The sequence below is a fragment of the Canis aureus genome, chromosome 9 (genome assembly GCF_053574225.1).
Source record: "Canis aureus isolate CA01 chromosome 9, VMU_Caureus_v.1.0, whole genome shotgun sequence".
Classification (NCBI taxonomy): Eukaryota; Metazoa; Chordata; class Mammalia; order Carnivora; family Canidae; genus Canis; species Canis aureus.
In genome coordinates this window covers 19,412,438-19,428,785 of record NC_135619.1, presented here as the reverse complement: position 1 = coordinate 19,428,785, position 16,348 = coordinate 19,412,438, and the positions used below count along the sequence as shown (strand labels likewise).

The following is a 16,348-nucleotide window of genomic DNA, read 5'->3' as shown; positions in this document are numbered from 1 at the left end:
AGTCTGCCCCTTTCTTGACCCCTTGGCTAAAGAAAGCTGGCTTTTACTGGAGCTTCTTCTGCATCCATTGGCATTCCTAGTTTGCCAGCTTCTTTATCTCCAAGTCTAGAGGATATGAGGCAAAAAGAAAGCCCAAGGAGGCATCCCTATGTGATTCCTTGGAACCCAAAGTCCCTAGCCAGTCTATCTTCCTCTCTCTACCTTTTGGGGTATTCTCATATTTGTCTAATATATAGTGTATTGAGTTGTATGAAAGAAATAGGGGAAAGTACATTTATTTCATCTTCCCTGAAGTGAAAGTAGGTGTAAATTTTATGATATAACATTTGTGAGTCATATTTTTTGTTCACAGAAGATCTTGGAACATGAATCCTTTCTTACTTAGGTCATGTGAAGCCATTTTTCTTTTTGAGCTTTGTGGCAAAAAAGCAACTACAGGTGAAAGAAGTAAAGATGGGCTGGTTTCTTCATCCTCAAATTAACATAGGGAAGGTAGTCTCTGAACTTTAGTTTGATATAATTAGAACATATGTTGTGAGTGATAGATTCCTCAGTTAAGCAAACATAGGACCATATAACATTTCTATTCCTCCTGCCACAGGGTGTTCATACTGTTTAGGACAGTGATTCTCAGTATGCAGAAGGAGGATGCCCTACTCTTCAGGGTCTCATTTGACAACATATAGGTATTTCAATTTCATGACCTCAGCAGGGCATGAGGAAGGGAAGCAAGAGGATTGTGCTACTGGCATCTCCTGGGTAGAAGCCAGAGGATAATTCTAAATAACCCACAATTCACAGGACAGCCACTCTCAACCATGAATTATTTAACCCAAAATGTCAATAGTGTTAAGGATGAGAAAACTTGGTTTAGATGTTTGACCTACATTTGACAGCTAAATTTAATCTTCAGGTATTCTGTGCAACTTTTGGCCTATGTAATTATAAAACTCTGAATACTAGGTCTGGAATGGCCTTAGCCAAGGTCTAAACAGAAACAATACACCCTGCCAAGATTGTCTTTTCCTCCTGCTTTCCCTCTGAGAATTGCTGTATGACTCCAAGGTAAGAAACCTAAAGTGAAGAACCATAGTCCTTGCTTATCCTGGAAAGGATGTTGCTTATATAAATTACAAATGTTTCAAACAAACGTCCTTACTCTAATCTTAGGACTTTTTTAAAATCATAATTTAGACCACTTTTACACTTGCATTTTTTATTACAACTGATCACCTACCCAGCCAGCCACAGCCATTTTTTACCCTAATAAAACTTCTGAAAATAATGCAAAACTCTGGCTTCTGGAATTGTTGGCATGGAAAAAGGCAAAATTTTTAAAGGAAGAATGGGGGCAGCCTAGGTGGCTCAGCGGTTTAGCGCCTGCCTTCAGGCCAGGCTGTGATCCTGGAGACCCAGGATCAAGTCCCATGTCCAGCTCCCTGCATGGAGCCTGCTTCTCCCTCTGCCTGTGTCTCTGCCTCTCTCTGTCTCTGCTTCTCTCTCTCTGTCTCTCTCTGTCTCTCATGAATTAAAAAAAGAAAATGTTTAACAAAAAAAAAAAAAGGGAAGAATGAACTCACTAAAGCATTAAAAATCGTGAAAGCACTAAAAATCAATATAATGGAAAGCAGAGATGGACTAAGGCATTTGATACAAGCTAAGTCCTGTAACACAGGGCTAGTGCCCCTGGCTCCTGACTCTAATGCCCCAAGCCACTCTTCTACATTAAACAATTCAGGTAACTGGAGCACCAAAAAAGGATACACAGACAAATAAAATGCCAGAAAGGACAGAACTCACTGTGTCCTGTTCTGTGTATTCATTCTTCATTTGATACTATTTCTTACATTTTATTCTATTTGAACCCTTCAAAATGTACTCTCTCTTATGGCCCTTGCTCTGAAAACATAACTTTGCCCAACTTAGCAGGACCTCTGAGCCAGTTTCTAATATGGGCCTTTCTTCACGTCAAGTACCTTGGACTATGTCACAGCGTTACTCTTCCAGAGGCAGGCACTGAGACCTTTGTTCTATTAAGGCTCTCCAGCACATGTCCCGGATTCTTTCTCCTGTGAGGCCCACACAAAACCTAATTAGAAATCCCCATTTTGAAACAGTCCAAGCAACCACACTGATCTTGTTGGGTCTTAATTGAAAACATTTGTCCTATTTTGCTAACAAACATTAGGTCAAAGACGACATTGGGGACTCTTGTCCTTACATGTTTTTGTTCCCTAATGGGCTGTATAATCACATTCCTTAAATTACTGCCCAGACTGTATTTGGGGACTGAAACATTTTAAAAGACATAATGTGGCAGCAGTATTCTGTGTACTAACAAGAGGTTTGGTGCTACAGCCAAGAACATGGTAACACAATCTTCTTCCCTCTTCCAGTCATCCTCACTGTCATTCTCAAAAAAAAAAAAAAAAAAAAAAAAAACCTGTATCTCTTTTTTCTTTTTTCCTCCCTTCCCTCCACTCTCCCTACTTCCCACCTCCTTCCTCCCCATTCCCTTTTTCTGTCCTTCTATGGGACTCAGATTCCCTTGTGACTATTTTTGCTTTGAATGTCACTGCCACAGCACAGTCTATATAATGGACAAATACCTTAACCCATGACCCCATCCAGCTTTGTTCCCTGCTGGGGACATACCACAATCAACAAATGAACAGTTCTGGCATGTTTCCAGTCCAGTCTCTGGGATGTGGCCACGTGTGGTAGTATCCCAGTTCTGCCATCCCTTAGTTTGGGACACTGGCCAATCCTTTAACATCACTAAAGCTAGGAAACCTCCTATGTAAAATGGGGCTTTTGTGGGTATCCACCTGGTGAGGTTGCTGGGACAAAATGCACACAAACTGCGTCTCAATTTCCTTGGAACACAAGAATCACTTATAATCTCTAAAATTTGGAAGGCCTAGGAAGTAAATTGTTTAAAATATTTTAAGAGAAGGGCACCTGGGTGGCTCAGTTGGTTAAGTGCCTGCCTTAGGCTCAGGTCATGATCCTGGGGTCCTGGGATGGAGCCCTGCATCATGCTCCCTGCTCAACTGGTAGTCTGCTTCTGTTTCTCCCTGTCACCACCTTGTGCTCTCTCTCTCCTCTCTCTATCAAATAAATAAATAAAGTCTTTAAAAATATATGTTTTAAGAGAGTAATTTTCGCTAAAAATATCACAGAACTCCTACAAATTCAACTTCTTAGTAGTAACATATTGATCTGCTCAGTATAAAAATTCACTGCTAATGGTAAGCTATAACAGAAAGTGACTGAGTGGGGGCCCCTGGGTGGCTCATTGGTTGAGCGTCTGCCTTTGGTTCCGGTGGTGATTCAGGGGTCCTAGAATCCAGTCCCACGTCAGGTTCCCTGCAGGGAGCCTGCTTCTCCCTCTGCCTGAGTCTCTGTCTATCTCTCTGTGTGTGATAGATAGATAGACGATAGATAGATAAGTAAATAAGTAAAATCTTAAGAAAACGAGTGTTCCATATAAGACCTCTGTTCCGTTATTTCAAATCTAAATAATCACAAAGACTTTGAAAGGAAAGGCTACCAGCGATGTATTACTCAGGTCTACAACCGATGTACTTTGAACTGATTTTTGAAATAACTTCTCGGTTTGTTTCACTGAGTGTATAGTCACTGAGTGAAAGAGTTTACACTCCCTCGACGGAATATTCAAAAAATTCGAGTTCGAAAGCCAAAGCACTTGAATAACAAACACCCCGCTGTTGCGTCTGGCTCGTCTAGGGTGCAACACGCCGTGTGCACTTAGATGCGCCATCCACGTTCCCTACGGTCGCATTTGCCCAGGGGAACTACTACTGTCCTTGGGGTTCACCTACTTCCATGTTAAGGTCGTAGTTGTGGCCGAGGACACTCTGTATGAGCTCCTGGACGGTCTGGTCGGAGGCCAGCTGGGCCTCGGACTGCAGGGAGGCGATGACCTCCTCTATGGACGTCGGGATCCCCCGCGCGGGCTGCGGGGCGGGCGCGGCGGGCGGGGCGCTCCCCCGCGGGGTCGGGGACTCGGCCCGGGGCGCGGCGGGGGTCCTGCTGGCTGAGCGCGCGCGGCCGGACGGGGTGCGCCTCCCCGCCGCCCCCGGCCCGCGGCCCGCCTCCGCGCCGCCCTCGCTCTGCTTGGCGGCGCGGGGCTGTGCGGGCGCGGCCCCCTGCTGCTTCGAGCCGCGCTCGGGGGCCGGGGGCTGCACGGGCTCGGGGCTCGGGCGCCGCGCGCTCCGCGGGCTCCGCGCGCCCCGCGGGCCCAGGCGCGCCCGGGGCCTCTCCTTGGCCGCGGGCGGCGGCGTCAGGCCCAGCGGTCTGGACGTGCCGGCCCTGGAGGCGATGAGCGGCGGCGGCGTCCGGGGCCCGTGGCGCAGGGGCGCGGAGCTCCGCCAGCAGAAGTCCTGGGGCCGGCCGGGCCGGGTCTTCCCGGGGGCGGCCGCCTCGCTGGGGGCCGGGGGCCGCGCTGCGCCGCGGGGGGCCTGCGGCAGGGGGGCCGCCGCGGGGGCCGCGGCGCCGGGGGGCCCCGAGGGCTTGGGGGCCGGGGCCTGGGGGCCGCCCTCGGGGGCGTCCTCCACAGCCGGCTTGGAGGCCAGCTTCTGCTTGAATCGGAGAAGATCCTTTTTCGTTTCCTGGCGAATCTTCTCGAGCTCTTTAAAGATGTACGATTCTTCCTTGTATTTCAGTCCAAAATGCTTCGAAACTGCGGACATCTTGACTGATTTGCCCTGGGAAATAACAACAGTATATTAATTACATATTCATAACAAAACTCGTGTGGGTCGATAAATCCAAGTGCAGCTCAGAAAAGCCTCTCCCGGTAGAAGGCTCGCTCCTTGTGCAGGAGGGAGTATTAGTCTACATCATTTTAAATCCAACCATTGGCCTTTTCACAGGAACTATGGAAAACCTTTAAAGCAGTAACCTTTTTACGGTGGGAATTTCTGAAACTCCTATTGGATTTAACATTTCTTTAGACCATAAATGTAATGTCCCAGTTCCAGACAAGAGAGACAGACATAGGGAATCTAAAGAAAACCTGCTAAGAGAGAAGAGAGGCCATCAACTGTGCCATGCATCTAGCCCACAAACATATTTTACAATTGCTCCAAGTATTTCAAAGATACTAATTGGCACCAACAATTTTTTTAAAGATTTTATTTATTTATTCATGAGACACAGACAGAGAGGCAAAGACATAGGCAGAAGGAGAAGCAGGCTTCCAGGGAGGGGAGCTTGATGTGGAACTTGATCCCAGGACCCTAGGATCATGCTCTGAGCCAAAGGCAGATGCTCAACCACTGGGCTGCCTAGGTGCCCCACCAACAATTTTAAATTGAGAGATTTTCACATAAAATTCCAGATTCGCAGGTTCTCTGGGGAGGAGGGGAATGAAGGCCCTGGCAATGCAAGAGCCAAATCCCTACTCTTGAGGCAGCTCCTTCTCCAACCGGTCTTTGGTGTCTCTATCCCTTACCCAGCCCACTTACCTCAATATGTCTCCTGAGCTAGAGCAGGCTGTATGAAGAAAGAGAGGTAGGCTGCAGCCAGATCATGAGGCCTTGAATGCCAAATATTTGTACTTTTTCTCCTGACCACTGAAAATCATTCAAAAACTTTTAACAGAAAACAGCTTGATAGGATCTGGTGCGTGGAGGATATTGCATGGGACAAAGAATAAAGGAAGGGAGACAAATAAGAGTCTCCACAGCTTGAGCATAAGGCCTGGCCTTGGTAATGGAGCACAGTGAAAACAGAAACATGACAAGTAAAACTGATAGGATCTGGCCAATGACAAGGAATAAATGGGAGCAATTAAAGATCCTTCATAAAATAGGAACTTTGAATCATCTTAATGAAGTCTTGGTTATAGTCAAGTACATAAGAAAGCTTCTTTTATTCAGTGACTTATACACTTAAAAATGGTTAAGATGGTAAAATTTTATGTTATGTGCATTTATTACCATAATTTTTTTTTAAAGAAACCTGCTATTCAGCGGGGCCAGTTCATCCATGATCATAAGTGGATTTTCAGATGCTGAGAGATCTCAGGTCATTAACAAAGGCCAGGCTAACAGGAAATATAAATAGAGAAGAGCCTGATGACAGATTCTTTGGTACATTCATCTCTGGGAGGTGGAATAAGCAGAAGCAACAGAGAGGAAAATGGGGAAAACAGTTCCACAGAAGCCAAGAAGAGGAGAGTTTTAAGAAATAAGGGTAAAACAATGAAAATAAAAGCAGAAAATAATGAATTAGGAAAGCTAATTTGATTATTATTAGGAAACCCAAAGCCAAAGTTCTTTGAAAAAAATATAAAGCAGAAACACCTTTGGAGTATCATCATTATTTGCAAATATGATTACCTACCTATCAGATCTAAACACCAAAGAACTGTTTAGAGTTATAGTAAATTTCTGCAAAGATTTAATTTTTTTTAATTTTATACAAAAACTAATAACTTCCTTTATACCAAAATGATCCGTTCAAAAACACATTGATAAAATTCCATTTATAATTTTTTAAAAGAGTAAGTTCCAGTAATAAGCATAACAAAAAATGTACTGAAACTGCATGAATAAATTTTTTAAATTTTACTGAAAGACTTAAAAGATGTGACTAGACAGTAATGTCCCTTGGTGAAAAAAAATAAAATATTATAGCAGGTCTTCCCAAAATACTGTACTGGTTTAATGCCATCATAATCAAAATCTAGAAGTTATATTTTTGAACTCTGAAAAGTAATTATGGACTCATCTGAAGGAATAAACAAGATAGATTAGGTAAAATTTTGAAAAAGGGAAATGAGGGAGTGCTTGTCTAACAAGATAATTGGCAATAAGAATTATTCAATAAATTGTGCTGAGGCAATTGGCTGATTATTGGGGGGGGGGTGGATTATACCTCGTTTTATGCCATATACCAAAATAAGATGGATTTGAAACTTAAATGTGGAAAACATTTATTTTACTTTGCATTTTTTTTTATCATCTTACCCACATTCTTGGTTGGACTTATATTAACTCATAAAAAAGGCTATCTTCACATTTAGATCTCTGCATTTACCATGCAGTATGGGCAATATGAACAAAACATCCTACTTAGCCTCTATATTTAGAGCAAAAGCAATATGACTTTTAATCATATTAAAAATGCTTTTAATCTCTAATATCTGCTGATTCTCAAACAGAAGACCTTGCTACATGGCAGAGCTCTCACCTGGGAATCAATAGGTTTGGTTTCTCTACCCATCTCCACCAATCCTTAGACCTTGAATAGCTCAGTTCTATCCATAACCAGAATTCATATTAAAAAGTGAAAATAATATGTTGTTTGCTCAGTTCTGCACCATAGTATGTGCACATTAGAAATGATTTCTAAAACCCTTAAGGAAGTTTCCCTTTTTATAAAACATGCTGTATAATCCTCCTCATAGTGTATTGGCTATTATTGTTTGCACAGGTGGTAATATGGTCACACCGACACCATCTGCATTTCTTCCTACAAAAGACTGTAACTGGAAGAGACCACAGAACAGAAAGAAGCACATTAATACCTGATGAGAATCTGACTTGACTCTCCCAACTGCACTTCCCTTTTGTTTCTTAGTTCCTGCTTCATATTTCCTTCCCAACTTCTCTCAGGCCCTTGGTTCGCTATTGAAGTTTATCAAGTGTTCATTGTTTAACATTTCTCGGTATATTCCCTTGAGCTCTTCATAGGACAGTTGCTCTTCTCACATAAAAATAAACCAATAGGCTATAGAACTTCTAACTTTAACAGAGACTTCTATTGTATTTTCAAAATAGGTGGTATCTCAATGCAAAATGAGGCAGTCAGTCCATCGAAGCTTGGTGCCTTTTTTCCCCCACACCCACCCCTCAACACTACAAAATATGTAAAATGTCTTTTAAACATTAATCTCATGGGGGAAATACCATGTTCTCTTTTTCTTGGTAGCAATTCATTAAAAGAAAGAGATCAGTTCTGGTTTGGAGATTCTCAGGTAAAAATAATTAGCTTTCCCCCAAATTATTAAGGTGTCAAGCCTGCTGCTCACAATCCAGGTTAAGTGTATTTTAAACTTTAAAATGGGACAGAATGTGCTGGAAATCTTTGCGACCTGAGCAGTAATTTCACTCAGCTTCTTTTCCAGTTATTGGAATTCTTTTTCTTTGTCCTCTCCCAGGAGGTTCAGTGCCTAAACAGTCTCCTCTCCTACAAGGTATGATAAGACATGAGAAAGCTCTCCAGCCACAAATAACTAAAGGCCCAAAGACAGCTAATGAGAGGATTATACAGCATGATAGATTCTGGGGCAGGTTGCTGTTTCTTGCAGGTGTGGCTGTTCCTCCAATTGGAACAGAAGATCCATACGCTGCTCTAGACCTCAACTAAGGTAGAAATAAACAGAGCAGATCACCAGATAACTTGGTTCTAAGCTACATGGAACCACCTCATACAGGGAAAGGAATCCTTCATATGTGAGGCCTAGTTCATCAGATTATCATGTTGAGAATAGAGCCAAAGAGTGAACCAGGTTATATGGAGGCCTTGACCTCTTCTATATATGGTCATGGGTACCTCAGTGGGAAAGGTGACACATTAAGGACAAGATTTAGGTTCTCTTGCGTCCTTGGCCAAATATTATCTCAATTCACTTCCTCAATTTCGTATCAACATCAACTTCCAATGCACACTAAGGTTCCAAAAGAAATATCTAAGTCCAAGGAAAATCTATCACATCTTGTAAAGTTTTCATATTGCAAGGAAAATAAAAATATTCTGAAAATAATTACTTATTCTTGAAATATCAGTGGTGGAAGTGAGATCTAGTTTTGCACTGATTATAATTCATCAGAAAGCTTAATAGAAAATATATGATCATTTTATAACTTTGCTAAAAGAATAAGATAATGGTATTTTTTCTATTTTTCATGCTTTCTATAATATTTGTTTTGGAACCTTTAATCTTAATAATATCAATAATAGTAACTCACACTTATGCTGTTTAAAAATTATATAGAAAAATAGAGAAAAGCTGTCTTCAAGCTCACAAAAAGCTTTTTTCTATTCAGAAGCCCATAGAAATGTCAAGACTCTAAAAACTTATTCTATTGTTATAACCAGTACCTAGAATATCCCCATAGCCTTTGTGATATACATATATTCATACAAACATAAATACATAACAGGCAATGGAACAACAAACATCTCCCTGCCTTTTACTCCTCTGTCTTTCCTTCTTGAACTTCTTTCATCTAATTTGCTTAAATAGCCAAGATAGGAAAAAAGATAGTTTTATTATTATATCATCATGCTTTTGACATGTTAAGTGTTGTATGCTTTCAAATTCAAAAGCAATTTGTTGAAGTTCTACATCTACATTTATTGAAAATCCTCCACTAACTGTTGATAAACTCTGGGCAAAATATAAAAAACAAATACTTGAGGATTCTTAGAAGCAAGCATTGTGGAGGAGAGTAGACACTTGTGGAAACACTGGCCCGGAAACGAGTTTCCAGGTTTACCGTGGCCTTTCCCTAAATGCCATCCATACTGTAGAATGGCATAGAGCAGGGGGCAAAAACTTTGATAGAAAGCCTTTCATCATTCTGGCCAGACAAATCAGAGAAAAGAGCCCTGGCAACAACCACCACTGAGGCATGAGAAAAAAATATCCCAAAGAAGAGAGAGCCAGATAAGGTAATCCCCTAATTCTGTGTCTAAACCCCATATAAGTCCAGACTAACCTCTGAACTATGCATACATAGGACTAACTCAAAGCAACCCAACAATGGCTTCAAAAGCTAAAGTGAGATTTAGCTATACTTCCAATCATAGAGAGTGAGATAGAGCTTACATGTAACGGTAAATTGCTTGCTAAATAAAAAACATCAACATTCTTCAGAGGCATATAACAGAATCCAGAGTCTACACAATAAAACATTAACAATGCCCAGGATATATTAAGAAAAACTACTCAGCATAAAAAGATCCAGGAAAATGTGACCCATTCTCAAGGGCAAACATAATGCACAGATGCCAGCCTGGAGACAACACAGAAGTTGAAATTATTAAACAAGGACTTTAGGGCAACTATTATAACTATACTCAACAAAATAAAGGGAGATATGCTGATGATGAATAAAAAGATAGAAAATGTTAAGATAGAAACATAAGTGAAGGGGTGTCTGGGTGTCTCAGTCGGTTGAGCATCTGCCTTTGGCTTGGGTCATGATCCCAGGGTCCTGAACTAGAGCCCTGCATTGGGCTCCTTGCTTGGTGGGGAGCCTGCTTCTCCCTCTCCCTCTGCCTGCTGCTCCCCCTGCTTGTCCTCTCTCTCTGTGTCAAATAAATAAATAAAATCTTTTTTATAAAAAGAAATAAAAATATATAGAAATTTTATATCTGAAAAATACAATACTTTCAATAAAAATTGGACTAACAGGCCAGAGAAAATAGTCGGTGAATTGGAAGATAAATCAACAGAAATTATCCAATATTTTAAAAAGAAAGAAAAAAGCTCAGTGGGGGTGGGGCAGCATGCAGGGAACAGCCTCAAAGCCTTATGAAGTCGTATCACAAGTTTTAACACATGGGTAAGCAGTATCTGAAAAGGAGAGAGAAGATTGGGGTGAAAAAAAGCTTAAAGAAATAACTGAAAACATCTCAAATCTGAAGAAATACCTAAATTTATAGAATTATGAAACCCAGTACATTCCAAGCAGGATAAAAACCAAAGAAAACCATATGTAAGCTCCTGGAAATCAAAGACAGAGATAAAAAACTGAGAGCAGACAGAGAAAAACAATACATTATTTTTAGGGAAACAATTCAAATGACAAAAACTTCCTACTAAAAACCACTGAAACCAAAAGACAGTGAAACAAGGTGTGTAATACACTAAAAAAGCAAAGAACTGTCAATACAGTAGCAAGCATATTCTTTTAAAAATGAAGGCAATATGAAGACATATTCAGACACAAGACAAGTAGAAGAATTGCTCACCAGCAAACTAGAAAATTATAAGAAATAATAAAGAAATGTCTTCAGACAGAGAAAAATTATACAAGGGAAAGTATACAAGATGAAAATCTGAATCTTCAGGAATGAATGAATGAAGAAGATCAAAAACAGCAAATATCTGAGTAAGTTTAAAAGATCATTTTTTAGCCTTATTTGTATGAAAATCCCATTTTGTGGGGTGTCTATATATATATATATACAGATGTAACATATGTGACAAGAACCAAAAAGACTGGGGTAGGGTCATTAGGGGTTTTTTTCTTTAAGATTTTATTTATTTATTCATAGAGACAGAGAGAGAGAGAGAGAGAGAGAGAGGCAGAGATACAGGCAGAGGGAGAAGCAGGCTCGACGCTGGGAGCCGGACGTGGGACTCGATCCCAGGTCTCCGGGATCACGCCCTGGATCAAAGGTGGCGCTAAACCGCTGGGCTACCCGGGCTGCCCTGTCATCAGGTTTTTGCATTCCATGTGAACTAGTTCAATATTAACTCTAGACTGTGAGATGTTAAGAATGTATACCTAGAGAAACAGTTTTTTGAAGCAATACAAAAAAGTGTAAGGAAAAAAATCAGTAGACAGCATAATGGAATACAAAAAAATATTAAAGATTAGAAAATATTTTAGACTAAATAATAATGAAAATACAACATATTAAAATGTGTGGGATGCAGCCAATGTAGTGATTAAAAGGAACAGTATAGCTTAGCTTAAATCAAAAAGAAGAAACGCCTAAAATCAATAACCTAAGGTTCTACCTAAAGAATCTAGGAAAAGGGCAGCTCCGGTGGCACAGCGGTTTAGCGCCGCCTGCAGCCTGGGGTGTGATCCTGGAGACCCGGGATCAGGTCCCACATCCGGCTCCCTGCATGGAGCCTGCTTCTCCCTCTACCTCTCTCTCTCCCCCCACCCCACCCCCGTGTGTCTCTATGAATAAATAAATAAAATCTTTAAAAAAAAAAAAAAAGAATCTAGAAAAGAGGAGTAAAGTGTACCCAAAGTAAACAGAAGGATTTAAGTATAACGTCATAAATCAATCAAACACAGAACAGAAAAATTATCAAAGAAACTAAAAGCCAAGAGCTAGTTCTTTAATAACATCAACAAAATTCTTAAAACCTTTACACAGACTGCTTAAGAATAAATGAGAGAATAAAATCACCAATATCAGGAATAAAAAAGCACTTTTCACTACAGATCCTAAAGATATTAAAAGGTAACAAGAAAATATGACAACTAAAAAAAAAAGAAAATATGACAACTTCACAACAAATCCTAACAATGTAGATAAATTGGTCAAATCCCTGAAATTTTCAATTTACTAAAATTAACATAAGAAACAGAAAATTGGGGATCCCTGGGTGGTGCAGCAGTTTAGCGCCTGCCTTTGGCCCAGGGCGCGATCCTGGAGACCCGGGATCGAATCCCACATCAGGCTCCCGGTGCATGGAGCCTGCTTCTCCCTCTGCCTGTGTCTCTGCCTCTCTCTCTCTCTCTCTCTCTGTGACTATCATAAATAAATAAAAATTTAAAAAAAAATAAAGTCTTTAAAAAAAAAACAGAAAATTGTAATAGGCCTATATTAAATAACCTTATTCATTACCAAAAATCTTACCACAAAGACACTTATAATCCAGGCACAGATGATTCTCTCAAACACTCAAGAAAGAAATAACACCAAACTTACACAAATATTTTCAGAAAGTAGAGGAGGAAGGAATTTACTTTCCAAACCTCACAAAGGCATTCTTCTAAAAGGGAAATTATGTTACCAATATCCTTCATGAATATAGATCCAGAAATCTTTAATAAAATAGTAATATATCAAATTCAAAAATATATTTTAATGTATAATATATTCTGATGGTATGGAGTTTATCCCAGGGTTGAAAAATTGATTTAACATTTGAAAATCAATATAGTTCACAGTATGAATAGAAAATAGAAGAAAACTTAAGATCATTTTAAAAGATAGTGGAAAATCATTTGACAAAATCCAACACACATTCATGATAATAATAAAGAAGTTAATGTGAATATGCTTCATAGGACACATCTTCAATCTGATAAAGAGAATTTACAAAAGCCTTATAGCTAATATTATATTTTTACTTTCCCATTAAAATTGAACACTAGGCAAAAGTGCCTAAACTCTTTTTTTTTAACATTGTTCATTGTAACATTGTTTATAAAAGCAAGGAAGCAGACACCTTTATATCGGTTCACAAAATATTAAAAAGTGCCTCAACTCTTACTACATCCATTCAACATTGTACTGGAGGTCCTAGCCATTGCAATATGGCAAGGAAAAGAAATCAAAGGAATAGATTGAAAGGGAAAAAGGAAAACTGTTCCTATTTACAGGGACATGATTTTTAGGTAAAAAATTCTAAGGAATCTATAAAACAATTCCTAGTGCTAACAAGTGACTTACCAAGGTTGTACAATACAAGTTAACATACAAAATCAACTGTATTTTAATATGCTAGATCAAACAATTGGAAAATAATGCTCAAAAAGACATAAAATAATTGAGAACCCAACAAAAGATGTCCAAAATCTCTACACTGAAAATTTCAAAACATTGCCAAGAGAAATTAAAGACCTACATAAAATTCCAAACCATGTTTGTTAACTAGAAGATTCAACATTGTTAAAATGGCAGTTCTCCCCAAATACATTTATAGATTCCATGCAATCCCAATCAAAATTCCAGCAGGCTTTTTTTTTTTTACAGAAATCACAAACTGATTCTAAAATATATACACAAATTCAAATAATTATCCAAAATAGTTAAAGTGACTTTTTTAAAAACTAGAGGACTTACATGACCAAATTTCAAAATTTACTATAAAGCTACCAGACAGTCATCAAAGCAAAAGTCCAGGCAAATCATTTTGCTGAATAAAGGAAGCCAGATACAAAACAGTATACATCGTATGCTTCCATTTATATAAAATTCTAGAAAATGCAACCTATTCTGTGGTGTCACATAGCAGATCAGCAGTTGGTTGGGGGCATTAGGAGCAGGTGAGAATGAGGATGGATACCAAAGGGAGCAGAGGAATGAAAAGGTTCAGTTATCAGGAATTTATTTTTTAAGAGTTTATTTATTTATTTATGAGACAGAGGGGGAGGGGGCAGAGACACAGGCAGAGGGAGAAGCAGGCTCCATGCAGGGAGCCCGAGGAGGGACTCGATCCCGGGTCTCCAGGACACGCCCTGGACTGAAGGCGGCGCTAAACCATAGAGCCACCTGGGCTGCCCAGTTCTCAGGAATTTAAATAAAAACTTGGGGGGAAAAAGGGTTCAGTTATCTTGATTGCAGTAATTGTTTCAGAAGTGTATACATCTGTCAAAACTTATCAAACTGTACACCTGTACGTACATTATACTGTAATACATTATACTAACTACTAATGTGTACCTTCTGTGCAGTTTATGGAAATTATACCTTTATAAACCTGTAAACGGGAAATAAACAATTTGTTGAATTTTCATATTTGAAAGTCGAAGAGTAAAGAGAACTACTGAAGTCCTTTAAAATCCTGCAGTGGTAGTTCCTAACAGTTTCGCTGTGGGTCTGTGGTCTTTGATGCTGGATAATCCCTGCACTAAGCCTACAGCGTCCCACCGCCCACCAAAGAGGTTTTGGGGCCACACACAAGAAACGGTTTCCTGTTCCAAAATTAGGCACACTGACCCCAGCGGAGGAGATCACCTAACGGTGTGTAAGGTTTGCCCAAAACAACCAGCTCCTGTCAAGGGAGACCAGGAAAGGTCAGGCAGTTGGAAATTAAATTCCCTCCACGGTGCCCTCCCCCTCGCCACATTCCCTCTGATTCCGCCCAGTCTTTGGCCTTCCGAACGCCTCTTCTTTCCCCGCAGCGTGGAGGTCCCCATCCACCAGCTTTTCACTCTTGCCCAGGGCATCCCAGCCCCTACTCCGGCCCCAACCCCTGCTCAACCCCAGCCCGATCTTCTGCGCGGATTTTCTGAGGTGAGTGTGGATTGAAGAGGGAGAACGGGGACGCCTGCCCCGCCCCAATATCGAAGCCTCCCACGCGGGTCAGCAGCCCCGCAGTCCGCCTCTCACCGGTCTGCCGCGGGGACGCCCCAGCGCCCGTTCGGACGGCGAGGAGGTTGACACTGCCGCCGCCCAGCGGGGTATCCAAACGGCCTCCCCGGCGGCCGAGCGGCCGTGGGCTCGGACAGGCTCTCCGGGAAGGAAGAACGCGCTCCGTTGCTCGGCAACAAGCAGCGCGTCCCCCGCCTGGCGCCCCGCCTCCGGGTCCTGTGGATCCCTCCGCGCCGGGGATCCCGGCCCGCGCGGTCCCGCCTCGCGCCACCGGCTCCAAGGGCGCCCTTGGACTCGAAGCCAAAACCCAGGCGGAGCTGCCTCTGCTTTCTGGGCTGTGAACTTGCTGGTCCCAGAGAGCCCCCTGGACTGGAGTCTCTCCTACATCAGCCGTTTTTTTTGCCCAGTTAAACCAACTGCTTGCTTGGCGCTCATGTTATTTATGCATTTAAACGAATAAGGCTGGACAAGGAAATTTAAAGCCTTTTTTAAAAATTATTATTTGCTTTTGAACTGTCTGCACTACCTGCAAATTAAGCGTACATTTCAGGGGGGGTTTTCCAGGTTCTCCCCCTGGAGCCCAACTCATAAAGAGAATCTTGAAATCAAAGACATGAGATTCAGACTCCTGGAGAATTCCTATTAAAATCCTGGAATCAGGGACCCCTGGGTGGCGCAGCGGTTTGGCACCTGCCTTTGGCCCAGGGCACGATCTTGGAGACCCGGGATCGAATCCCACGTCGGGCTCCCGGTGCATGGAGCCTGCTTCTCCCTCTGCCTCTCTCTCTCTGTGTGACTATCATAAATAAATAAATAAATTTTAAAAAATTTTAAAAAAAAATCCTGGAATCAGCATATTCAGAGTTTCTGATGTCCAAGATAAGAAAGGTTGTAAGAAGCAATATTTGGCATTATCCATTAAAGTTGACTATACACAGACTCTATGACCCAGCAATTCCATTCCCAATAGAAATGCATGTTAACATGCACCAAGAAACCTGTACACCAATATTCATAGCAGTTTCACTCATAATAGCTAAAACCTGGTAAGGATCCAAATGTCCATCAAAAGTAGGGTGTATAAATTAATTGTGGTATATTCCTAAAATGCAATAAAGGATGTGAGCAACCTTCATCTATGGGAAACAACATAGATGAATCCTTATGAGCTAATATGCCAAACATGAGGAGTATATACTGTACAATTCCATTCATATAAGGTTTATTTCTTAGTTGTTTT

At 41.1% G+C, this 16,348-nt stretch overlaps 1 protein-coding gene across 4 annotated transcripts in view; it reads right to left on the bottom strand.

The window, feature by feature from the left end:
* The window catches only part of TTC6 (tetratricopeptide repeat domain 6), a 183,685-nt gene extending 168,422 nt beyond the window's left edge, over window positions 1-15,263 (bottom strand). For 3 of the 4 annotated variants that reach the window (XM_077909088.1, XM_077909090.1, XM_077909091.1), the window contains exons 1-2: window positions 15,127-15,263; window positions 3,846-4,730 (exon numbers count right to left, since the gene is read on the bottom strand). In XM_077909088.1, the coding sequence (XP_077765214.1) occupies window positions 3,846-4,715 (870 nt within the window). In that variant the 5' untranslated portion in view covers window positions 4,716-4,730; window positions 15,127-15,263. Of the gene's footprint in view, window positions 1-3,845; window positions 4,731-14,457; window positions 15,012-15,126 lie in introns of those variants that run through there. The other variant, XM_077909089.1, reaches the window with a different exon arrangement.
* Window positions 15,264-16,348: the final 1,085 nt, after the last annotated feature.